The 26,330-nt window shown below is 43.1% G+C and overlaps 1 protein-coding gene across 1 annotated transcript in view; it reads left to right on the top strand.

Moving 5' to 3' along the window:
• The window catches only part of LOC115459043 (bone morphogenetic protein receptor type-1B-like), a gene marked incomplete at its 3' end in the record, with an annotated part of 119,531 nt that extends 94,751 nt beyond the window's left edge, over nucleotides 1-24,780 (top strand). Inside the window, exons 3-5 of the mRNA XM_030188908.1 lie at nucleotides 6,611-6,749; nucleotides 22,958-23,060; nucleotides 24,678-24,780. Coding sequence (XP_030044768.1) covers nucleotides 6,616-6,749; nucleotides 22,958-23,060; nucleotides 24,678-24,780 — 340 coding nt within the window. The remainder of the gene's footprint in view (nucleotides 1-6,610; nucleotides 6,750-22,957; nucleotides 23,061-24,677) is intronic.
• Between the last annotated feature and the right edge of the window lie 1,550 nt (nucleotides 24,781-26,330).

The raw sequence follows: 26,330 nt of genomic DNA, 5'->3' as shown, positions 1-26,330 counted from the left end.
TGTAGGCGCATTTCTCGACATCAGTGCTGTCGTCAGCTGTTTGTAGATCGTAATCAACAGCTATGTAGCCATGAAACTCCTCTTCAGTAACACAAGCTGGGATGTCAGTAGCCTTTTCATCTGACGCGTTTGCAACAGCTGCATCTGTTTCATCCCTCTCCACAACCCTAACAAAGCTTGCACGCTTGTAGCAGTTCACAATGGTTGCCTGTGTAACATGATTCCAGGCTTCTTTCTGCATTTGTAGGGAATCCAACAGTGACAGATTACAAGCCAGTTCAACATGACGTTTATTATTATTATTATTTATTTATTGCATTTGTACCCCACATTATCCCACCTTTTTGCAGGCTCAATGTGGCTTACAGAGTGTTGTTATGATGGAGTCATTACATGATCTTAAATACAATCGATAGGCTGAAGGTAGGTGAGGATTTAGATGGAAAGGTGTTAGGTAAGGTAGTGTGAGAGGTGTTTTTTGATGCACCTGAGTGGTTTGAGGAATGATTTATTAAGGATGTCTTTTGTAGGCTTTGTTGAAGAGATGTGTCTTCAAAGATTTGCGAAAGCTGATTAGATTGTCCATAGTTTTCAGGGCCATGAGTAATGCGTTCCATGTCTGTGTGCTTTTATATGCAAAAGTAGTAGCATATGACTGTTTGTATTTAATTCCTTTACAGCTGGGGAAGTTCAGATTGAGGAATTTGCAGGCTGATCTTTTGGCGTTTTTGGGCGGTAGATCCACTAGGTTTAACATATAGAGTGGGGCATCTGCGTGGATGATTTTGTGAACAGTTGTGCAGATCTTGAACTCAATTCGTTCCTTGAGCGGGAGCCAGTGCAGTTTCTCTCTTAGGGGTTTTGCCCTTTCGTATTTATTTTTTCCAAAGATGAGTCTGGCTGTGGTGTTCTGGGCTGTTTGGAGTTTTTTAATGGTCTGTTCATTACAGCCTGCGTACAGAGTGTTACAGTAGTCCAAATGACGTATCACTAATGACTTTACTAGGGTGCGGAAGATGTTTCTTGGGAAAAAAGGTTTTATTCTTGCCAGTCTGGTAATCCATAGCTCTCATCAGACGACGTAGCACAAGAGCCCGATAATGTTGTTTGAAATTGGCTATTATGCCCTGATCCATAGGTTGGATCAGAGAGGTAGTGTTTGGTGCAGAAGACCACCTTGACGATAGACAGCCTGACATCATCCCTGTGTGCAGCACAATTACCACAAAGCAACAAAATCTGACGCTTTAGTGCCTGCATGCTAGTGTCTAACTTCTTTAGCCACTGCTTCCAAATTTCCCCAGTTATCCATGAATTTGCGTTAGCCTCGTATGACACAGGAAGTCGCTTAACATTCTTGAAGCAACGGGGCTGTTTGCTCTTTCCAATGACGAGGGGTTCCAACTTCTCACTCCCATCCATATTGCAGCAAAGGAGGATCGTCAGTCAGTCCTTCGACGTTTTACTTCCTGTAGTTTCGGCTTGTTTGAATGCAAGTGTTCCATCAAGAATCGCTCGCCAGTAGAAACTGTTTTCGTCAGCATTGAACATGTCACGAGGTGCAAACTCGTTCAAGATAGTAGGAAGAACTGAAACAACCCAATTTTCAGCACCCAAGTCATTAGCGTCTTGTTTCTCACCATGCTGTTTCTTGAATTTTATGTTGTTCCTCTTCTTCCATCTTTCCAACCATCTAACAGTGGCTTTGAATTCAGTTAGTCCAAGACTTTCAGCTAGCTGATTAGCTTTCTCCATAAGCAGTGGACCACTGACAAGAAACTGTCTGCTTCTGACTTGAGAAAACCACCGAAGAAGAGCATCTTCTACCTCCTCAGCTTTTCCCACCCGTTTTCGTTTCCGGTGTGGATTTGTATTGTTTTACCAGTCTTCCAGAAGCTGGTCTTTCTGTTTCAAGATACATGAAATTTGACAGGGATCGACACCATATTCTTTAGCAATAGATGCTTGACTTTTTGTTTTCTAACTTTTTAAGAACACTGGAGTCATCATGCAACTGTAAGACTTTAACACTGGCTGAATGAATAGAAGAACTTCTATTCGTTCAGCCAGTGTTAAACTCTTACAGTTGCATGATGACTCCAGTGTATATTCTAACAACATTTTTTCGCTTCTTCTGCCTGTGGCAGTTAACCAACGAGATTTCAAATTTACCGCCCCTTTGTCACGCATCAATCGACTTCCATATTTCTCGTGTTGGCTTATGCGGAGTCTTTCCTGCAGAGGAGTGGTCTTTAAACCATGCATATAAGCGAATCTTGCACTTATCAGTGGTGCGCTAAACTGAAGTTTGTCCCCATAAAAATTGATGGCACCAAAAACGGGACCGAAGTACGGCATGCAGTTAAACAGAGCATGCGCTTATCCGACATGCGCTTAAATGGAGTGCACTGTTCATCATATATATATATATATATATATATATATATATATATATATATATATATATATATATATATATATATATATACAGTGGGGGAAATAAGTATTTGATCCCTTGCTGATTTTGTAAGTTTGCCCACTGACAAAGACATGAGCAGCCCATAATTGAAGGGTAGGTTATTGGTAACAGTGAGAGATAGCACATCACAAATTAAATCCGGAAAATCACATTGTGGAAAGTATATGAATTTATTTGCATTCTGCAGAGGGAAATAAGTATTTAATCCCTCTGGCAAACAAGACCTAATACTTGGTGGCAAAACCCTTGTTGGCAAGCACAGCGGTCAGACGTCTTCTGTAGTTGATGATGAGGTTTGCACACATGTCAGGAGGAATTTTGGTCCACTCCTCTTTGCAGATCATCTCTAAATCATTAAGAGTTCTGGGCTGTCGCTTGGCAACTCGCATCTTCAGCTCCCTCCATAAGTTTTCAATGGGATTAAGGTCTGGTGACTGGCTAGGCCACTCCATGACCCTAATGTGCTTCTTCCTGAGCCACTCCTTTGTTGCCTTGGCTGTATGTTTTGGGTCATTGTCGTGCTGGAAGACCCAGCCACGACCCATTTTTAAGGCCCTGGCGGAGGGAAGGAGGTTGTCACTCAGAATTGTACGGTACATGGCCCCATCCATTCTCCCATTGATGCGGTGAAGTAGTCCTGTGCCCTTAGCAGAGAAACACCCCCAAAACATAACATTTCCACCTCCATGCTTGACAGTGGGGACGGTGTTCTTTGGGTCATAGGCAGCATTTCTCTTCCTCCAAACACGGCGAGTTGAGTTCATGCCAAAGAGCTCAATTTTTGTCTCATCTGACCACAGCACCTTCTCCCAATCACTCTCGGCATCATCCAGGTGTTCACTGGCAAACTTCAGACGGGCCGTCACATGTGCCTTCCGGAGCAGGGGGACCTTGCGGGCACTGCAGGATTGCAATCCGTTATGTCGTAATGTGTTACCAATGGTTTTCGTGGTGACAGTGGTCCCAGCTGCCTTGAGATCATTGACAAGTTCCCCCCTTGTAGTTGTAGGCTGATTTCTAACCTTCCTCATGATCAAGGATACCCCACGAGGTGAGATTTTGCGTGGAGCCCCAGATCTTTGTCGATTGACAGTCATTTTGTACTTCTTCCATTTTCTTACTATGGCACCAACAGTTGTCTCCTTCTCGCCCAGCGTCTTACTGATGGTTTTGTAGCTCATTCCAGCCTTGTGCAGGTGTATGATCTTGTCCCTGACATCCTTAGACAGCTCCTTGCTCTTGGCCATTTTGTAGAGGTTAGAGTCTGACTGATTCACTGAGTCTGTGGACAGGTGTCTTTCATACAGGTGACCATTGCCGACAGCTGTCTGTCATGCAGGTAACGAGTTGATTTGGAGCATCTACCTGGTCTGTAGGGGCCAGATCTCTTACTGGTTGGTGGGGGATCAAATACTTATTTCCCTCTGCAGAATGCAAATAAATTCATATACTTTCCACAATGTGATTTTCCGGATTTAATTTGTGATGTGCTATCTCTCACTGTTACCAATAACCTACCCTTCAATTATGGGCTGCTCATGTCTTTGTCAGTGGGCAAACTTACAAAATCAGCAAGGGATCAAATACTTATTTCCCCCACTGTATATATATACACACACACACACAAACAAACATTTGAGTGTTGTATTATATTTTGCAAATGAAAGGAACAATACAAAATTATATTGAGCTTGCTTTGGCTTTATTTCAGTTGCAGTTCTTTAATTGTATGTGAAGTTTGGAAAGTTGTAATCCATATGCTAAGGAGACCTTTCCGGGGTGCTCTTTTAGGGGCCGATGCATCAACAAAAACGTTAAAGCCCTTCCCTTACCGATTTCTTAGCAAATCGGTAAGAAACGGGCATGCATCAAGGAAATCGCATGCAAATGAGCTGGTCGCTGCTAGCTCATTTGCATGGGATTTCCTTCCAAGCCAGTCGGCCAGCTGAATATGCGCAGAGCAGCCAAATGTTATGTTGGCTGCTCTGTGCATGCCAAGGACGTCCTTTATGGACGTCCTTCACTCAAAAAAAACAAAAAAAACAAAAAAGAACCAAGGCCTCCCCATAATAGTTGCAGACTTTCACATGCCAAGGATGTCCTTCACTCAAAAAAACAACAACAACAAAAAAAGGAAACCTGTCAGCAGCCTGAAACCTCAGAAGAGAAAGAGTCCCAGTTAATTTAAGTGCTGCTGCTTGTGTAACATTTCCATTGTTTACTGCTTTGCATGTTAAAGGCAGGCTTACATCAGGCAATTAAGAAGGACTTTCGAAGGAAAAAAAAAATGAGGTCCCTGCTTATCTTACCTGCCTGAACTGACCACAGCCACAGTTCTCTCAACAGTCCCCTCCAAGGTTGTTTTCAGCTTGCGCCCCCCCCCCCCCCCCCCCAGGATCGGGACGTGCGAGGATGTATAAATCAAAACTTTTTGCATGTCCCTCCCTCCAGGTTTCTCTCTCTGCCAATCACAGCGCGTTTAGCTGTTACCAGTATCAGCTAAACGCTCTGTGATTGGCGGAGAGAGATCTGGCGGGAGGGACATCCAAAAAGTTTTGATTTGGACGTCCTCGCACTTCCCGATCCTCTGTGTGTGTGTTGGGGGGGGGGGGGCGCAACCTTGGAGGGGCTGTTGAGAGAACTGTGGTTGTGGTCAGTTCAGGCAAGTAAGAAAAACACGTCCAAGAAGGATGCCCATCACAAAAGCTGCAGGAAGACGTCCAGCTCGAGTTAGGCACTTGGATGTCCCTGATGAGCACTTGGATGTTTTTTTTTTCCTTCAGATTCCCTTGCAGCAGCCCCAACGAGAGGTGCAGAGTGTCAGCAAAGCTTCCCGGAGAAGCCACGCTCCCTTCTCCCTCCCTCCACACCTGGCTGCTCCCTACCTTCCGTGTGGCAGCTGGAAGCAGTGAGCCACATACGATTAATCAGACTTCTCTAAACTGACTGGAACTTCGAGGAGATGCATCCTGTTTAAAGAATGTAGCCCTTCCCTTGGAGAAAGCTGCAAACGTCCAAGTGCTCGTCAGGGATGTCCTTTTTTTGTTTTAGTGAAGGACGTCCATGTTAGGCACTTTAGAAGGATGTCCCTGGCGAACACTGGACATTTTTTTTCCAGATTGTCATCCGTTTTTGGAGCTTGTTGTTCAGCTCTGCAAGAATTTTTTTTCCTTCCGATTCCCTCACAGCAGCCCCAATGAGAGGTGCAGACTTCCCGTTAGGTTTTCCATGATCGGAAAATGGTTGTGCATCTCATTACAATATGAATTTTACTCATTATAATACTAATTTGCTCAGCTGCATTCTGTTTTTGTTAGCTGCAACTGTGACAGGACGATGCCTTTTTGTGCATGTCCTGGTTTACTACTTGCATGTTAAACTGGCTAGAACCAGTTTAAAACCCATGTTGCTGGCTCGTTAACTTTAGTGCATCTGGCCCTTAGTGTGTATATGTAATATATATGCCTTTATGCGTCCCCCACCTCAAGCTTTAGTTATTTCTCCCTTTACCCCCAAGTCTTCCTCGGGGCTCCCTCCAACAAGCCATCATTTGGCTTTAATATCAATCCCTAGCCCAGCAAACTCTCCCTTTCATCTCAGTCTGTCTTATTGTGTCCACATCCCCCCCCCCTTAAATCATCTTTCATGGTCTCAGTTTCTCTGTCACTGTCCCTATCAATCTCATTTTGGTCTCAGTCTTTCTCCTGCCCATCATCTCACCCCTTTAGCCTTGGTTTCCATCTGCCCACCTCAGGCCCTGTCCAAGAATATCAGATGCCAGGAGGTCCAGGCCACAGTTTCCTTCAGGAACCCTCTCAGTGTGATGATTAGGAATCATTGTTGAGCACTGGCTAGGATCCCTTCCCTATGGAGATATAAAAGCTTTCTACAACATCTCCCAACCTTGATCATCTCAAGGAGCCAAATGCCAGCTTGGGAACTGAATCCATATCTCCTATAAAGTAGAATGCAGCTCTGCTACTAAGTTATTGGACATAACTGAAACCGTAACTTAAGTTACTGGACATAAATAAAAGCCAGTATGGTCATTTTCTGAATATATTCAGTACGTAGTAGTAGCCTGTCTAAAAAAAACAAAACGGTTTCTTTTTCTCTTTGCAAATTTCTTAGACAACATGCTTCTGAGGAGTTCCATAAAGAATGACAAGAAGAAGCAGAGTGAGGATAAAGGGCCTACACCATCTCCAAAAATGCTGCAGTGTCGCTGCTATCACCATTGTCCAGAAGACTCTACCAACAACACCTGCAGGTTGGTGCAAGTTATGTATTGAAATATGTTACTTTTTAGATTGATTCTAATGCCTTCTACTTTCAAATCCTATTCACAAGTACCTGGCAAGGAGGAAGTGATGTCATCTGAGAGATGGCTGCTTAGCTGTCAAGCTCCTCCAATCCCTGCTTAATAGAGCTGCTCTTAGCGTGGTTGCTGGTTTCATTTTGGCTCCTCAAGGACTTCTCCTGAATCGTACTGCTTCCCAGAGATGCTTAGCAGAAAAAGTAAGCCCGATCTTAAGGCTTATGCCTTTCAGCCATTGGAGTCCGGTGACCAAACAGATGGCAAGATGGCGCCCCTGCTTGAGGACTCCATGAGGGAGGCAGATCACCACGGCGACAGACCAGGGGTTGACCGAGATGCCATGCCGGAAACTCGGGCCGAGCTCTGTACATGGATCACAGACTTGAAATTCACAATTGTGACAGTGCAGCAGGAGCTCCATAAAGATGTGGAAGGTTTGCGGAGAATGGTGGAAGATATGGGCCAACGGCTTGATGACTTTGAGGAGCGGGTAATTGATGACAGTGGGGATATTGTGGCTTTGCAAAAATGCTATGATGCCATAGAAACCAAACAGGAAGATCTCCTATCTAATATTGAGGATGGAGAGAATAGAGCACACCGCAGTAACCTCGGGGACCATGTTGTCCTTGAGGCTCAAGGGGAGCAGTCAGCGGAAGAACTCATGCAATCCTTCTGCTGCCAATTTTTTTCAGGTTTTGGACTCTGCAGCAAAACTCTGTGCAGAGTTTTAGAACCTAAACTAGCAGATAGGCCATGGGATATTGTGTCGTGGTTCCTAGTGAAGGAGCACGTTCTGCATGCCGTACATCAGTTGAATATGAGCAGACACCGAAGTAGAACTCTTTGCAGATATTTCACTGTAACTGCGCAAACGTAGAAAATTCCATGAAGTTACCAAATGCCTTACCTCGCAGAGCATCACATACCATTGACACTAACCTTTTGAACTTTCGTTTACGCTCCAGAACTGTCTTCATAGAGTCAACACTCCACTGGAGGCCATGGAGCTCTTAATTATGGCAAAAATGTGGCATATTACAGAGGACCGAGATCATAGAGTGAGAGGAGTGGCCCGGCAGGGGCCTCCAACACAGTGGTAGCGGTCATGGTGGGGTGACCCTAAAACTCTTCAACTGCAACACAACTCCGACATCTCCCCTGCAGATTCTGACACCCTGACCTGACTTTGCTCACTTGGACATAGTCTGTGCTTTTAGCTTTTTGATTCAGCATGGGATTAACCATTGGCATATTTTTGGTTCATAACGAAGAGGTTCTTATGCTTACTCTAAGGAGCTGCTGTTTTTACACCAGTGGCTTCTTACTGTGCCCTAGCGGGCATGGGTCCAATGGAATTTTAGGAGAGGTTTTAGGGGGGGAAGTGGGGGGATTTATGTTTAGTTGGTTGCTGAATGTTCATAGATACAACTGTGGGTTTTTGGGACTGTTCCAGCTTTATTCTATGTTTCACATGGGCCCATAAATACCTCATTTTGTTATTGGGTCCATTAAACGGATAGCATTGCTTACATCGAATGTCCGTCTTCATATGGGGATGGGATTTAATCAAGAAACTCACCTTAAGCCTGCTTATGAGCATCTTCTACAATATAAACACTATCCTCACATCTGCTTGACATGCAATAGATCAAATACTAAGACGCATGGTGTGGGGATAGTGTATATGTGCTCCCTTAACCCTGAGGTGCAGGATATAGTTTAACATTGGTGCTGTATTCTCTTAAAAGTGAAGATTGGGTCCTCCTTATATACTCTGGAGAAGAAAGCTTTCTATATGGAGATAGGCAGGTTGATTGATTCCAGATTGGGGGAGATTTTAATCTTACACCTGACCTGGCTCTAGATAATTCAGCTTTGGGAGTCCATTATGACTATGCAGATAGGAAGCAATTAAAACCGCTTTTTTCCCAATGGGATTTGGTTGACCTCTGAAGACATTTTCATTCGAGAGAGCATGATTATACCTACTTCTACATGATACCCATTCCGGAGTTGGTTTTTGGGAGCTGATAAGTCGGTTCTTTGGGTTCAAGATGCTGTCATCAACCTTTGTGAATGGTCTGACCATGACCCAATTCTGGCTTTTAATCCAAGAGGCTGCAGAGGCTTATGGTACCCGGGACTGGAGGTTTAATGATGGTCTCTTGCTTCACCCGCAGAATGTGAAAGTTGGAAGGACCACTTAAAGAATATATTGAGTTTAATAACTATCCAGATATTGCTCCTAGAACCTTTTGGGAAGGTTTGAAAGCTGTCTTGAGAGAGAAGGTTATATGTCTGGAGGCCCACTGACGTTAAACCCGAGCACAACAGCAAGAGTCCCTGAGGCACCAATTGGCTCAGCTAGAAACTCAGTGCAAGCATGGCAGAGGGCCTCGTGGGCTTCTTACCCAATTGGAGGCCACCCGGGGAGCCCTCTAAGATGTGAAACTTGAATTGCAGTTGCTGAACAACTTCAGTTCCTCCAACAGGAATATCTGAGACTAGCAATAGAGCCAGTTGGCTCCTGGCCAATAAATTAAAGCATCGACAGGTCAGGAGCCATATCCCTGTGATTAAAGATTTCTTGGGAGTGGAACATAGGGATCCCCGACAAATTAGTGAAGTGTTCACTGAATTCTACAAAACCCTTTCTACACCTGACACTATAACGGATGAGGGTGTGGTAGATGATTACTTGGTCTGAGGGAGAGGCAGCTGTTTTGTCGGTACCAATAAAGGAGGATGACACCTTACTGGCTATCAAATCACTGCCTCTTGGTAGAGCTCCAGACCTCGATGGGTTTTAGTAACTGCTTTTATAAGTGTTTCCGAGGCCTTTTAGTAAAACTTTAACATGAATGTTTAGTAGCTTACAAGACAGGGATGAGTTTCCCCACTCGTGGAGGTTAGCTGGAGCGACTTTGATTCTGAAACCGGGTAAAGATCCCACTCAATGTGGCTCCTTTAGGCCAATCTTATTATTATTAGGGACTGACTATGAGATCTTCACAAAACGTTTGGCCACCCGCTTACAGTCATACCTGCCCAACCTCATACAAGATGATCAGACTGGGTTTATTACGGGGCACCAAACGTTTCACAACATTCGGAGAGTGCTACATAGAGTAAATACAATTCATGTGGCCCGGGATCAGGCAGAGCCGGCCCTGATCTTATGCATAGATGCAGAAAAAGCAGTTGATTGGGTTTCCTGGCCCTTTCTGCTTTGCATATTGACTCAACGCGTTAGTTAAAATGTATACTAAACCACTGTCCAGTCTTCAAATTAATGGAGTATATGGGAGCTGCTTTGAATTGGCTAGAGGCACCAGACAGGAGTTTGCTCGGTCCCCCCTGCTATTTGTCCTGGCCATGGAGCGGGATGACATTCAAGGCATTATTAATGGAGGTTTAGTGAATAAGATCTTACTATTCGCAGATGATGTGCTCCTGATTTTGGACGCCCAAGAGAATCACTTCCACGGATGGTGGAGGCTTTGGAGACATATGGTCACATTTTGGGCTTTAAAATAAATTATGCTAAGTCTGAAATTTTAAATGTTTCCTTAGGTCCAGCTGATATATCGTGGATACAGTCTTATTATCCCTTCCAATGGGCTTCTAAGATCCTGAAGTATCTGGGAATTTATATGAGGCATATTACCCCCTATTTTGTGCTCACTTTGGGCAGACCTAGAGAAATTGGAACGTCTGCAAATATGGTTGGGTAGGGTATGTGCTATTAAGGTGATGGTGCTGCCCAAATTGTATCTATTTGTAGCACTTCTGATAGATTTGCATGATCATTTTTCCAAATTCCTACAATGTAGAGTGTTCCACTATATCTGGAAGTGTAAATCTCCATGTTTCAGCTGAGAAGTGGAGGGAGGTGTTTCCCAATTTTCAGCAATATTATATAGCAGATCAGTTAAAACATTTGGTGGCTTGGCAGAGGGATCCCCATAAGAGCTGAGTTCATATGGAACAACATGCTCTAGGTGAGGTGCCACTGGCCCAGGTCCCTTGGCTCCCTCTGGTCCCTTGGCGCCCCTGTCTGATCTGCAGGCTTTAATTGGGAGGGCCAGTCCTTATCTGACCATGACAAAGGGGAACGGGAACTTGGTCACGGATTAGGATGTGTTTTTTTTTGGTTACCCCTCTTGTGGTAGCTGAGAGGTTTGTAACGGGTTGTAGTGACCCTAGATATTGTGAATGGGTGGCCAAGGGGTTGACTTAATTGGGGCACCTGGTAGAGGAGGGGACGTTGCTAGCATTCTCAGAGTTAGAAGAGGAGTATGGATTGACCCAGAATGATGCATTTCACTTATGCCAACTGTCTGATTTTATCACCAGACATGCTCTTCCAGATTTACCTAAGGCTGAGACCGCTTAGAGTGGGCAGTGAATGGCAGTAGTGGCAGGGGCTGTGTTTCCTGCTTCTATAAAGCTTTGGTCCAACAGGATGCACTTCCTGTTAAAATATCTTCAGATGTGAGAAGCTGCCTTGGGAAGGTACACATCACAGACGAGTGGAAGCGGATTTTCAAAAGGTTATTAAAAGTCAGTGGCTAGCAATACAGTGGAAAATGGATATAAAATGATGTATATGTGGTATCTCACCCAGGACCATTTACATGCTATTTACCCTGCCACTTCCGATTTAATAGTGGATTCCCACTGTCATCCTCGATGGGGAGTAGATTACTGAACCTTAAACCTTCAGTGTTGCTGGGTAAATTCAACAGATTGGTTTTTCATATCATAACAGCTGGCCGAATTGTGTTGGCGATGACCTGGCGGGCAGCACTTGCTGATGAAAGTGGGCTATGTTTGTTGAATGCCTAAATTGACTGCTCTATGGTGCAATAAAATGTGAAACCTTATTAAGGTCTGAGAGCCATTCACCATCTTGGGGGGGGGGTGGGGGGTAGTGATTTTATTCTTGTTACTATTTTATGGTTGCAGGCAGTGGCACTACCTTGCTGTATTAGCCGTGGGGGAGGGGGGAATGGGGCTTGAGCATCCTTTGCTGTGCCTGAGTTCTCTTGTGTCTTATACCACATAGTAGTGGTATGGCTTCTGCTGTGATAGACACATTTGTTTGTATTATGCTGCAATTGTTATATTGCTCTGTTTTCTATTCTATAAAATTACAGTAAAAAAGTACCTAGCAAGATCCTAAAATGCAGATACATGCCATTCGGTTTGTCCTCAAAGATAAGGAATACATTTCCCCAAGTCACCTTAATAATGGTTATGGACTTTTCCTCCAGGAAGTTGTCCAACTCTTTTTAAAACTTAGCTACACAAAACAGTTTTTACTACATCCACCAGTAAGGAATTCCAGAACTTAATTATGCTTTGCCTGACAAAGATATTTCTAATTTGTTTTAAATGTACATAAGTATTGCCATACTGGAACAGACCAAAGGTCCATCAAGCCCAGCATCCTGTTTCCAACATTGGCCAATCCAGGTCACAAATACCTGACAAGATCCCCAAAAAGTACAAAACATTTTATACTGCTTATTCCAGAAGTAGTGGATTTCCCCTAAGTCCAATTTATTAATGGTCTATGGACTTTTCATTTAGGAAGCCGTCCAAACCTTTTTTTAAACTCTGCTAATCTAACCACCTTTACCACATTGTCTGGCAACGAATTCCAGAGTTTAATTATACGTTGAGTGAAGAAAAATTTTCTCCGATTCGTTTTAAATTTACTATTTTGTAGCTTCATCGCATGCCCCCTAGTCCTAGTATTTTTAGAAAGCATAAACAGACGCTTCACGTCTACCCGTTCAACTCCTCATTATTTTATAGACCTCTATCATATCTCCCCCTCATCCGCCTTTAGTAACTTTATTTCATGCCTCCTCTAGTTTTTGTACTCTTTGAAAGAGTAAACAACTGATTTACGTTTCTTCACTCAGAACTCATTGATCATTTTGCAAGGGTTAGAATTGTTTTACATCCAACGTGACCTTTTTGCATCCAGATCCAGAAATAGATCTCTGAGAGCATGGGGCATGCCATGATGAACATGTAGGAAAATTGAAGGTGAAAATAGGCCACCTTCACTAAGAAAATTACTGCCCAGGGATTATGACAGTTCTCAGGCTAGCATCAGCTGAAAAAGCTGACTTCGAATCAGGGAAGGTAGTGTAAATCTCAATGTATGAAGTTGCTTTAGCTGTCTAGGGATTTGATTTTTTTCAAATTTTGACTGTGCAGCAAGATCACCCATGAAGAATTAAGTACAGTTTGGAAAGTAGGAGTACACCACATTCAAGCGTAACCATATGCAGAATTACCAATGGCGATGTACAAAAAGAATTGGCTACACTGAGCTGTTCCTTGGCAGGTTTGTTCTGCTGTTTTAATATGTGGAGAAAGGAATAGAAAATACAACTGTGAATATAAAAAAAAACTGAGAGGGTTCCTGGAGGAAACCATGGCCTTGATGTCCTGGCACCCATGGTTAAGTAAGCTGCTTTGAGCAGGGACCATCCTCTGTGTTAAATTGTACAGTGCTGCTGCGTAACCCTGGTAGCGCTTTAGAAATGTTTAGTAGTAGTAGTACTTTGAGCACTGCGTGTGGTTCTGGTCACCCTATCTCAACAAAAAAAGGAAGTCCAAACATGCGCCCTATCCTAACAAAGATGTAGCAGAGTAGAAAGGAGAAGGGCATAATAAAGATTAAAGACCATGAGGGGCATAATCGAAAGGGGCACCCAAGTTTTCCTGAGGACGTCCTCGCAGGACGTCCCTGCGAAGGGGCGGGGTAACCTGTATTATCGAAATAAGATGGGCGTTCATCTTTCATTTCGATAATAAGGTCAGGGACGCCCAAAGACATTTAGGTCATCCCTAGAGATGGTCGTCCTTAGACTTGGTTGTTTCTGGTTTTCGGTGATAATGGAAACTAAGGACGCCCATCTCAGAAATGACCAAATGCAAACCCTTTGGTCGTGGGAGGAGCCAGCATTCCTAGTGCACTGGTCCCCCTGACATGCCAGGACACCAACCGGGCACCCTAGGGGCACTTCAGTGGACTTCAGAAAAAGCTCCCAGGTACATAGCTCCCTTACCTTGTGTGCTGAACCCCCCAACTGCCCCCAAAACCCACTACCCACAACTGTACACCACTACCATGGCCCTTTCAGGTGAAGGGGGGCACCTAGATGTGGGTACAGTGGGTTTCTGGTGGGTTTTGGAGGTCTCACATTTACCACCACAAATGTAACAGGTAGGGGGGTGGGCGGGCCTCGGTTCGCCTGCCTGAAGTGCACTGCACCCACTAAAACTGCTCCAGGGACCTGCATACTGCTGTGATGGACCTGAGTATGACATTTGAGGCTGGCATAAAGGCTGGTACAAAATATTTTTAAAGTTCTTTTTTGAGGGTGGGAGGGGATTAGTGACCACTGGGGGAGTAAGGGGAGGTCATCCCTGATTCCCTCCGGTGGTCATCTGGTCAGTTCGGGCACCTTTTTGTGCCTTGATCATGAGAAAAACTGGACCAGGTAAAGTCGTCCAAATGCTCGTCAGGGACGCCCTTTTTTTTCCATTATGGTTCGAGGACGTTCATGTGTTGGGCACGCCCAAGTCCCACCTCTAACACGCCCCCAGGAACTTTGGTCATCCGTGCGACAGAAAGCAGTTGAGGACGCCCAAACCAGCTTTATGATCCCTTCCTATCTCTGAGATCATCTTCCACTGTGCTTGTCCCATGCTTTCTTGAATTCCAATATTGCCCTCATTTTAACTTCCATTGGGAGGCTGCTTCATGCAGTCTCTACCCTTTCCATAAAGAAATATTTTCTTAGATTAATCCTGAATCCACTCCTTCACTATCATCTTATGATGCTTTGTTCCAATAGAAAAGAAACCCGCCTCCTGTGCATTTATATCAAATACCATGGAGGCATTTAAATGCCTCTCTCACATCTCCCCATATTCTCTTACTTCTAAAGAATATATGTATTTTAGATCTTTAAATCTGCCCTGTGTGGTTTATAACAAAGACCTCTGACTGTTTAGTAGCCACTATTTGCACCAACTCCTTCCTTCCATAGTACTCAAAATGAGGTCTTGCCAGAGAATTTACTCCTGGGGAATTCTGTTCAGAAAATTTCAAAATTCTGTACACAATATTTGAAAATTCTTCAAAATCCTGCACACTTTATTTGTAATTTTTCTGTACAGAATTCCTCCATTATAAGGGCTGGCATCTCCCCCAGGCGCACACATCCCCCAACCACCTTTTTCTAGCCCTCCACCCCATGTCACAAACACTATCCACCTTTCTCAGCCCCCACTCCCGTGGCAGACACCAGTCATCCACCATGCTCCAGTCCTCCACCCTCTCATGGTACACACCACCCCATCCACCTTGCTTCAGTCCCTCCTCATGGTACTTCATCCACCTTTTTTCCATGCATCTCCTGCTCTCCTCTCTGCCTACCTGCACATGCACCACTACAGTATGGCAGGAGACAGGAGCTGCACAGCCACACATCAGGCTGTTTCCTCCTTCTCTGCTATCATTGCCCGAGTGTTCCTTTGAGCCATGCAGGCCTCAGTACAGCCACACTGCTTAAAGGAACCACTGGGGATCACGGTGGCAGAGAAGACAGAAGCAGTTTGATGTGCAACTAAGCAGCTCTTCTCTCTTGCCACGCTGTGTGGTGCGTGTGCAGGTACGCAGAGAGGGAAGGAGGCAGCCAGCTGGAAACAGATTATATTTAGCATACTTTGGTGAAAGGCAGAATTCTGTGCAATCTGTGGAGGAGGAGAATTCTGTGCAAATTCTGCATTAAGTAGAATGTCCTCAGGAAGTAAGAATTATACAAAGGTGCTTTGATCTCGTTTTTCTTGCTGCCTATTCCTCTCCTTCATCTCAATCATCTTCTTGGCTTTTCTTATTGCCTTTTGGGATTCTGTTTGCTTTTTTTGTATTCTGCTATGAAGCAAGCAGAAGATTTCAGTGTATGTTCTACAGTGACACCTAGGTCCTTTTCCTGGGATTGTGACTCCATCATTTGGGTTGTTCTTCCCTATATATACAGCATTTTGCAGTTATTCACAATTTTGTCTGCCATTTGTCCTGCAATCCACACGTGATTTAACAAGTTTGAATAATTTTGTATCTGCAATAATTGTGTGTCAAATCTATGAATTGGAAGAATGCATCTGGTTTAATTGGGTGTGGAGGGTAGAGGGAAAGGGTAACGTTTTACTAAATTTGAAACCTGTGCAAGTATTTAATTTCCTTTTCTGCAGTATGAACATTTTTTTGTTTTGCTCAGTGCCTCTGAGGTAGAGAATGCCACAGGGACAAAATTTGTCCCCACTTCATCCCCGCAGGCCCTGTCTCCATCCCTGCAGGTTCTGGCCCCACCCCATCCCCATGGGCTCCGTTCTCATCTGCAGAAGCCTCGAACACTTAAGGTTTTATATTTAAATCTTTTTAAAGTATGAAAAGGAACAATATGCTGTTCAACTGTTGTATATAAATTACAAATAGAAAACAATAGTAACAACTAGCAGCCATAATAACCCTCTCACCACCACCACCATCTACCCTTCCAACCCCAACAATAGCTGACTTCTATTACTCCAAGGAATCCTAATCCACCCTGTTAAATTGTTCAGGGGTACAAAATACAACCCGTTCTGTATGCGCTAGAGGGGAAAAATATGCCCTGTGAAGCACACTTATGATTTTTTAATCTGTGGATGAATAAGAAGTCATCAACAATCTCAGGATTCAGTCTAGCTCTCCTGTTTTCCACAGTCACTCCTGTAATAGAAGATGTCTTCTTAGAAGATGTGCTGGTAGCAGGATGTACAGGATCCCCCGTGCAAATTTTGCTAGCTGTGGCCAGCATGTTTGCTTGTTTTTCAAAAAAATAAAAATACTGTCATCTGCATTAATCAAACATAACAGTCCAGTTCATTGACAGGCTTCAAAGTAGAAAGTGACACAGGAACAAAGTTTGTCCCCGTCCTCATGGACTCTGTCCCCATCCCCACAGTTACTGTGGGTCCCTGTCCCTGTGCCATTCTCTACTCTGAGGTTATGAACATGCGTAATGTGATAGAGAACACAGAAAATTTAGCCTGTTGCACCACTCATGCCTTTGACCTTCACCCCCACACTATCAAGTCATCCATTAGTGTACATTTTGCTCCCCGTTACACATGTTCTTGTAAACTATGATGTTATGAATCACTTTACGTTTATAATTAGCTATAAACAGTCAGGAAAGTTGTTGACAATAACTCAAGAAGTCATCCAGGAGAGAGTGTTGCTTAGTAGGGCAGGGCAACAAATCACCCTTAATAGTGCTTCATACTGCCTTGTCACAGGTAGTCCTGATGGGATTTTCTGTTTGGATTCAACCATGAGCCTCTTCGTTCCAAAGCAAATGTAAAGCAAAATGACTGTTGTGTATATACTAGTGTTCCTAAAGCCACTTTAATAAATACATTTTTACTCAATTGAGAAAAATTCCTTTCTTGCTATGGTTTCTATACTGAGAAAACACAAATCCGTGATTGTTTTAACATTTGACAAGTAACACGTTGATGCTGTTTAAGTTTCTGCATTAGGGGCTGACATGTTATTGACATGTTTGCATTGTACCAGTGTCGTTGAGATGTTGTTTAACGTGTTTCGCCCCACTGGGTCCTCTACACAGACATGCCTGAGGATGTGCATGATGGAAAGGGAAACATGCCATTGTATCACACTGTAAGTGTACACTTTTCAAAATTATTTAAAAGTGGCTTTCCTTTTCATTACCCACTCATATCCCCACAAGCAGGCATGCTTTCCTTTCTAATCACTCCCAAGTGTCACTTACAATGATATTGAAGACTGACTGAGTTACCCAGTGTTGTTCAGGAAGTGGTTTCCATTGGTTGCTGTATTAGAAAACAGAAAAAGTCAAATTTAGTAAATTATACATTGCATCAGATTTTTTTTGCCATATATTTACTGGAATATATAATGAGCTTTGTTTTAGAATTAGGGGCAAATGCATTCTAATTTTTTCCAGTTCCAGCGGTTGAGGACCTTTCATAAAGTAGGCAAAGAGAAGTGCAAGCAGTCCTCTTGGTTGATATATGCTGCCTTAAGTGATTTTCCTCAGTGGAGAGACAGAGCGAGTCTGCATTTTTCAGAGAAAAAGAGAAACAGACTGTGAGCATTTCTTAGAAAGAGAGATTGTATCGGAGAGAAAGCACGTGCATGTGCTTCTCAGAGAAAGTGTTGTGTATGTTTCTCAAAGAATGTCTAGGTGTTTCTCAGAGAGAGAGAGAGGGAGAGCCAGAGAAAAAGTATTTATAAGGAGAAGTAGCCTAATGGTTAGTACAGCGGGTTCAAGTTCCACTGCAGCTGCTTGTGACCCTGGGCAAATTGCTTAACTCTCTCCATTGCCCCAGCTACAAAATTTGTAAACTGCTTTGATTTTAACCACAGAAATGTGGTATATCAAATCCTATCTCCATCCCCATCCGGTGCCCCCTGCAGTGGTGACAATGTAAAGCTTATGGAAGCTCTTGCTGGACTCAAGAAAAAGAACTACTAAAACTTTGCAGGAGGTAACAATGCTTGTTGCTAACGTTGGGTCTTTAGCTTGTATTGTTGAAGGAATTAGACCATTCTGGCAAGATTCATCAAATGCAGGAGAATGTGAAGGTACTCCAGGATTTTCAAATATTTATTTACCGCCTTTTTGAAAGAATTCACGCAAGGCGGTATACAGTAAGAATAAATCAAACATGAGCAATAGACAATTACAGCAGTAAAAATATTCAAATAACAATACGAAGTATGGCATAGTATACTACTTACAATGTCAACATAATACGTAATAAACAGTGTAGGGTATAAGCAAAGATGGAACATATAGATAAGAGAGTAAGAGGAGCTAGAAAATTAAGGTGACTAATTTAAAGAAAGGTGCACATGAGGTCAGAGAGATGATTAAATATTATCTCAGCTAGGGTCGGTGTGGATAAACTATGACAAAAGATAGACCTTTAGTCCAAAGGAAAATCAAACGAATTGAAAATTATAACAGAAGACTTCACCCCCATTTGTTAAATTTTCCGGTTTATCCAGTTATGCCCTCCCAGGATTTATTTAAAAAAATACGTTTTGGAAATTTTTTAACTTCCTCAATCCTCTATTCCACCTCTAAATAAAATGTATTATCTCGCTGTTGCCTCGAAAGATTCCCAGGGTTGAAGGGGATTTCAAGGGGTTGAAAATGCTCAAAGTAAACAATATTTCTGCAATTTTAGAAGACTCAGAAGTCTGAAATTTCACAGTGGGCCACGTTGTTCAAGTTCAGGAGGCAATGAATTCCATACAGTTACTGCTTGATAAGAAATAGAAGTGGAAGGGTAGCTTGTATACCTGACCTTCACCAAATACAATGGAGCCTCACCATGCAACATTCTAAAATTTGTAATCCCCACTTTAAACTAATGTAAGACCTGTGGTGGCAAAGGAACTTCAGATAGATTTTTGACATACCCCTTTCCAAAAAAATCAGCAAATAGCTTTTGAATAAAAGAATGGGAATGCTCTGGGAACTGAAGAGATGTCAAAGATGACGATATATCAGCCACTGTAACCAACACTGGTGTAGAAGATGTAGGCCATTGTGCAAAGTACTGTGCAGAAGCAAGCTGTTCTGTACTGAACATGTCTTCCATAACATTAGGGGAGTCCACAAGACAGATGCTAACACTGTTATTGTTGTTGCATGGAAAGTGAGTCTATGCGCCCTTTAGCTATAGGATTGTCTTCACTGGCATGAATATGTTTTGTAAGTGCTTTAGCTAGGTTTGACAAAAGTATCTCTTCCTTGGGCTTTTGCAGAGGCTTCGAAATTGGCTATGATGTCAGCCTAGAAACCTCAGGACTCCTAAGATTACTGCACCTAAATGTTGCTGGCCTTTCCATGGAAGATACTCAACATGTATGCACAGATGTGGGATTCCTTCTGCACAGAGGAGTTCTTAGTGTGAAACAATTTTATTGAACTATAAAGAACAGCCAGTGACAAAACAAGACTGGTGTATCATTATTTAACAAGTTCCAACCTGAGCCCAAATCTCCATCTCCCCACCCCCTCTCTTCAACAAGTAGCCTCAAGATGGTAAAAATCGCAGAAATGGAAAGCAAACATAGCAAATCATGAATATATAGCGAACAAGATACAGAAGCTACTAATTGTGGAGAGTCTAGGTTCTGATAGCTTATACGAAACCAGTAGGGAGTTATATATAAAACACCAAAAGCAGAAAGGAATATCCATAGCTACCTACACCCACCCAACCTCCCTCCAGCCCCCCAATCCCCCTCCTTTCCCCCCCCCCCCATGCAAAGCTATGAACACAGCGAACATGGACTACTGTGATGGAAGAGTCTAGAACCATAGGCGGGAAAGGCAGCAAGTTACTTTGATGTACCTGAAATAGCACCTAATTGATTAAGGATAAGACTACGAACCCGGGTGGGGGGGGGGGGGGGATAGAATGTGAGCTTACTACTGCCCCATACATTTCATACCCACAAGGCCACATACCAACTGTCCCTGTACCTTTTTTAGAGACTGAAAATTAGGAGGGAGGAATGTAACATTTAGCCTTTTTTTTAGGTCCTATTTTCCTTGTTTAAAGTTCCACTGTTTTCTTTCTCCATCCCCCCCCCCTTTAGAATTGTGGTCTGAAAATCTTTATTGACCACCCTAGCACTATCCAGAAAGTGCTAGTGCAGTCCAAAGGCAGAACCAAAGCAGAGCTGGAAGGTATCTGGATTCCACCGATATTCAGCAAATAGTCAAATTTGTCTGACTATTTATCCAGGTACCGCTGCTGAATACTTGTGGTAACCCAGCTAACTTCAGACTTCAGTGGTCGCCTTATGCGTGGATATTCAGTGCTGGTATTGAGGTATGGCTCAGTGCTGAGTAGAAATTTAAACGCCATGGCCAGCATTTGAAGTCAGTGTTGCCTGCGGAGTTTATATATTGGGGGAGGGGGGGTCTCTCCTTTTTTTTTTTTTTTAAGAAAATAATAAAGAAGGAACTGATTAAAACAGTGTTGAAGAAACAACTTTTTAGAAAATGTGTTATTGGAGAGCTTTGTTTTGCATCCTTTCAGCTGAGCAGAAAAAACAAAATTGAGGAGCCGAGGAGACTGCTGCATGTGGAAAGGGCAGCACATCCTCTGAACTTTACACTAAGTACTGAGTCATGGGAAAGCAGTTCTGTCCCAGCGCCATTAGACAGTTTCACCCACTTGTGTGCTTGATCAATCCTACTTGTTGAAGGAAAATGAATACAGGCAATTTTTTAACTGTACACATGCAGTTACTCACGCCTTGTGCTCATAAGCATAGAGAAAGTGGCACTTATGCGCATAAGTTATGGCTGCCAACTAGATTCAGATTTGCAGGACTTGTAGTTCTGATTTTCCCATTGCATTCCCTAAGAAAAACAAGACTACAGGTCCCAGCATGCACTGTGGTAAATCAGGACTGGATCAACCTTGTCCTGAGAATCTGAGTCCAATTGCCAACCTTAACTTGAGTGCACTTCTTTAAAGGAGTGCATAACTGCACAGGGACATACATATGGGCGTGTCATGGGTGTGTCTTCCATTTATGCATGTAACTTACAGAATACTGTGCGTTATGCATGTTACACTTAGGTGTGCCCATGTAAGCCTGCTATTGACCTGGCATGAGTAGGCACACACATGCGGGTTTGTGCAAATAATCTATAACAGAATCTGGGTGCCTTGATCCATTCTATAGTAGGTGCTCCTCGTGCAGCACTGGAAAATCTCACAGGGGGTGCCCAGTTATAGAACTGCCCTCACAGTTTTCATTATTAGGAAATATTTTAAGACTCCTAGAGGAGCAGGGTCTTATGTGCAGGAATGATTGCTTTTAAAATTGCATTTGTGATATTCCAGTGAAGTTCTGTATACTGTCCATGTGTATAGCTTTATTAAAACGGAATGGAGGTATTTCTGTGGGGATCGGGATGGGGAGGGGTTCACCTTTATGCAGATTGATTTTTACACACGATTGTACATGTCAAAAGGCAGATGTAAACTAAGCTTAAGTTCGCCTGGGTAATTTTCAAGAAGGAAATATGCTCCTTCTTTCATTCTGAATATTTGTTGGTAATTGTGCAGGAAAATGTTTGCATTATATAGTAGTTTGAGCCACTCCTGCTTTTACTATGAGCTTAGTTAGTATCTTGAACCTCTGTAAGAAGTCCGTTGTCATAATATTGCAGGTGAAAAGAGCCACTGATATGCCTGAGTTACCCAGTAAGCTTTAAAAAACAAAAAAAACACCTGGAATGATTCAGGCTGCTATGCAAGGAGTCTTAACTATTCCCTGGTGATTATCATCTGTAATTCTCCTCCCTTTATGCAGTTTCAGTATTAAGGCTGTATCTGTTCACTCATATCTGTCTAGCTCAGTGGTTCCCAAACTTTTCCAGTTCACTGACTCCTTGGTGTCCAGTTAATTTTTCATGTCCCCCCACCCTCCCACTTCTTGTCTTCCCTCTCCCCCGTCACATATTTCTTCTCAGGTATCTCTCCTCCCCATCTCCCACCCCCTTCAAAAGCAGCATGGAGTCCTACCTTGTCTGGGGACAGAGTATTTCACTTCCCTTGCGGCCCCACTGACAGCCAAGCCTCCTCTGTGTGGAGCCTTTAGCCTGTGCTGGGCCCTCAGCTCCTCACATACCCTGCTCCACCCCTCCTCAAGGCTTCCCTAGATGAGGAGCTGCAGCTGCTCCATTTACTGCCTTCAGTTCTCCTCACCCTCCAGCAGCAGCAGCGGGGCCTGGGATTCGTCTCCCCACATGGTGTCCGCTGTCACGGTGCAGCTGCATGCCAAGGGCGGGCAAGAAATGGCAGTGTCGTGAGCAGGCCATTAACGTGCATCTCCTTCTGCAGCACCCCTGTGAGTTTGTTGTGGTGCACAGTTTGGGAAACACTGGACTAGGTATTGACACATCTTCATGTGTTCTAGGATATTACATACTAAATTGCTTCTACCTGTAATTCCTTATTTGCAGTCACAATCTAATTTGCTCCTTTTCAACACACAGAACTGATGGGTACTGCTTTACCATAATAGAAGAAGATGAGTCTGGATTTCCTGTGACGACCTCGGGGTGTTTGGGGCTGGAGGGTTCAGACTTTCAGTGCCGGGTAAGAAACAAAGCATGCTTTGCACAATGCAATAGTTTCCATGTAAATATTTCTAATCGGCTGGGGGGGGGGGGGGGGGGGGGGGAGTGTGCACATGATCTTAAGGACCCTAGACTATGTTTGCTTATGCAGCTTTATAATCCCTTTCTTTCTCTTCTGTGTAATCCAGTATTGCAGTTTGCAAAGTGCTGTTTATCTGTTCTGCTTGTATGTTTTAGTTCTGCACAGGATGTAGGTTGTTTTTAATTATCTGTATCTCTAGTTACAAAGACAGAGTTGCAAGGTTTAAAAAAAAATAGCCCAAAAACCACAACTATAAGACAAATAGAAGATTTAATTAATAGGGCAAATAGATGTTAGTAATGCTAGTTGATAAATTGTTTATAATTTTTTGTATTTTGTCAGTGTGAGAAAGTGAGTGGTATAGCTGCAGGTGGCCCTGAGAACACTCCCTCTCTAACCTGCTATGTCAGATGCTGAGCCAGAGGGGTAGGGCTCAGGCCAGGAGAAGATCAGGGAGGCTCCAAGGCAAGAGGTCTCCAGGAGCGAGACCCCGAGTATAATGACAGAATCCTCCCAAAGTGTTGGCTGGTATTCAGATTCAGGGCCCTTGATTGCCGGGTTCCAGACTGAATCCTGGGGCATGGCCTCTAGAGTCCATGGGGAGGAAAGGGTGATACATAATATAAGAAATTCCTGAAGTCGAAGGCTTATGGTGCCAGATTCTAGCCAGGAGTCAAATTGAGATGGAAGCACAAAAGAGTAGGAGGAATGAAATAGAAGTGATGTGTGAGGCCCAGGTGCTTGGAACCAGGGGTACAGTAACACCCCTTTGGTTGGATGCATAGTAATGCTGACTTCTATTATACAAAGTTTAATTTATTAAAAGCTTGATATACTGCCCTTGAAAACCATCAGAGCGGTGTTCAATTTCCAAAATTAAAAACAGCTAGAAAGAAACTCTAAAATATAAAAGGGAAAGGAGGGTGCGAGAGAGAAAAAAACATACATACATACACACAAATCAGGGTTCCTCTGGGCAGGTCTGTTTGTTTAAACAGGTGGGCTTTCAACTGGGACTTGAAATGACATAGCGACTGTTCTGAACGAAGGGACAAAGGAAGGGCATTCCAAAGTGAGGGAACCAAGCAGAAAAGAGCAGAGTGACAGGTGGATTCAGGATGTGAAAGATGAACATTAGGAATAGACAGACGAGGGATCGAGAGGCATTTTTCAGAGCTGGTCCAACCATTAGGCAAGACTTGGAGGTCTCCTAGTGCAGCAAAGAGCAACTGTGGTCAAAGCAAAGCAATAGGTCCTGATCAGACAGACTCAGAACCACCAATGTGTGCTTTTACCTCCAGAAAGGATGACCAGTTTTCAAATAGCCCTCTCTATTTGTATATGTGTTGTACAAACATACAACAGAGTTTAGTATTTAAAAGTATGATGTCTTGGAAGAGGGATTAGGGACCTGAAAGGTTCGCCTAGGGTGCCCCATACCCTTGCACTGATTTTGAGATTTTCTGCACTACGGTTCCTGCTCTTATACCCTATCATACCTTGTTTTTAAAATGAAAATGTTGTCACAATTGTATGTGGCTATCTTTATTGCAGGATACCCCACTATCTAACCAAAGAAGATCAATTGAATGCTGCACAGGCCAGAACTTTTGTAATGACAACCTTAACCCCACGTTGCCTCCACCAAAAATTTCAGGTAAGGAAGAAAAAAAAAAAAAAAAAAAGGAGTGTGCCAACTAGATAAAATGATTTTTTTGGCAAGAAAAATGGTTGGTTGAAAAAAAGATGACAATTCATGAATGTAAAGCATGCAGTCTTACTGTTGGGCTCATAATGTTGTGCAATCAATTGCTGTTACAATTTGAAGTGTTCTCTGATAGCCCAAGAGTAGTTTGTTTATTTATTAGTATTTATTTACCGCCTTTTTGAAAGAATTCTCTCAAGGGGTTGGTACAGCAAGAGTAAGTCAAACATAAGCAATAGACAATTACAGCAGTAAAAATATTCAAACATCAATGCAAAGTGTGGCATAGTATACGACATTAACATTACAATGTCAACACAATACAACATTTTAATTGGGTGTAAGCAAAGATGGAACTTATAGATAGATATGAGAGAGTAACAGGAATAAGAAAATAAGGGACTAGTTAAAGAAAGTTTCAAATGAGGTCAGAAAGATGCTTGAACATTATCTTAGCTAGGGTAGGAGTGGATAAACATGTACACTTTCTTCCTGAAGTAGAGATAGTCTTGTCTTGAGCGATTATCTGTTTGAAGCAACTATGAAAAAAAAACATATTCTTTCCAACCCCTCTGCGTGTTTGTATGGAACTGTGCTATCTTTGTGTGTGTCTTTCACATAGAAGAGAGGGGGTGGGGGTTAGGTGGGTGGAGGATAGTGGTGTGGAGGTAGCTTTTAAGGGGTGGGGTAGGTGGGAGTAGTTTTGTGGGATGGGGCAGTTTGTGTGGTAGTGGGATCCAAGTAGGGAACAACTTGTTTGGGGGGGGGGGGGGTGGAGGGGGAGATGCAGTTTGAAAGGAGCATGTCCTGCCTGCTGTGTTTCACTGTATGTATGTAAATTTCTGTTGTGCAGAAGCTGGATCTGCTTTTCCCAGAGAAATGGATTGGGCCATTTTATTGTTGTTGTTGGGGAGAGGAGGAGGTTTATTTATCTGGAACCCTGGTCTGATCTGGTCCATTTTTTAACTCAATGTTTGTTTTCACTACTTTTTCGCCCATGAGAAGTTTCATCCCATTAAATTTTGTGAGAGGTATTTTACAGACAGACAGCCAGTCAATTATCGGCATTAATTGGCAATAATTAGAATATATGCACACAAGCATTTTTATAGTCGCTATTCTATAAAAATGTGCACGTAAATTTTTCCGCATGGATCTGAAAAGGGGACATGGCCATGGGTGGGCCAGGGGTAATTGTAGGATTTGGTGGATCCGTGCCTAATTTAAGCTTGGGGATTTACACCAGGGTTCAGTTGGTGTAAATCTTCGTGCCCAAAATTAGTGTGCCGTTCATAAAATAGAGCTTAGCATGCATTTTTGGTGCCCTAATTTGGGTGCCGTTTCCATAATTGAATCCCATATTTACAGGTTTGCTCTCCATTCCTTCCTTAATTCCTAACATTCAAGTATCAGCACAAAACCATCATATTAGATACTGAACAATTTGGAAAAAAGATATCCCTTCAGTGTTTCTTGAATATTACTGTTGTTTTCCGCCTGTC

Source organism: Microcaecilia unicolor, unplaced genomic scaffold (genome assembly GCF_901765095.1).
Source record: "Microcaecilia unicolor unplaced genomic scaffold, aMicUni1.1, whole genome shotgun sequence".
Classification (NCBI taxonomy): domain Eukaryota; kingdom Metazoa; phylum Chordata; class Amphibia; order Gymnophiona; family Siphonopidae; genus Microcaecilia; species Microcaecilia unicolor.
The sequence above is the reverse complement of the archived record's forward strand: the minus strand, read 5'-3'. Positions and strand labels throughout refer to the sequence as shown.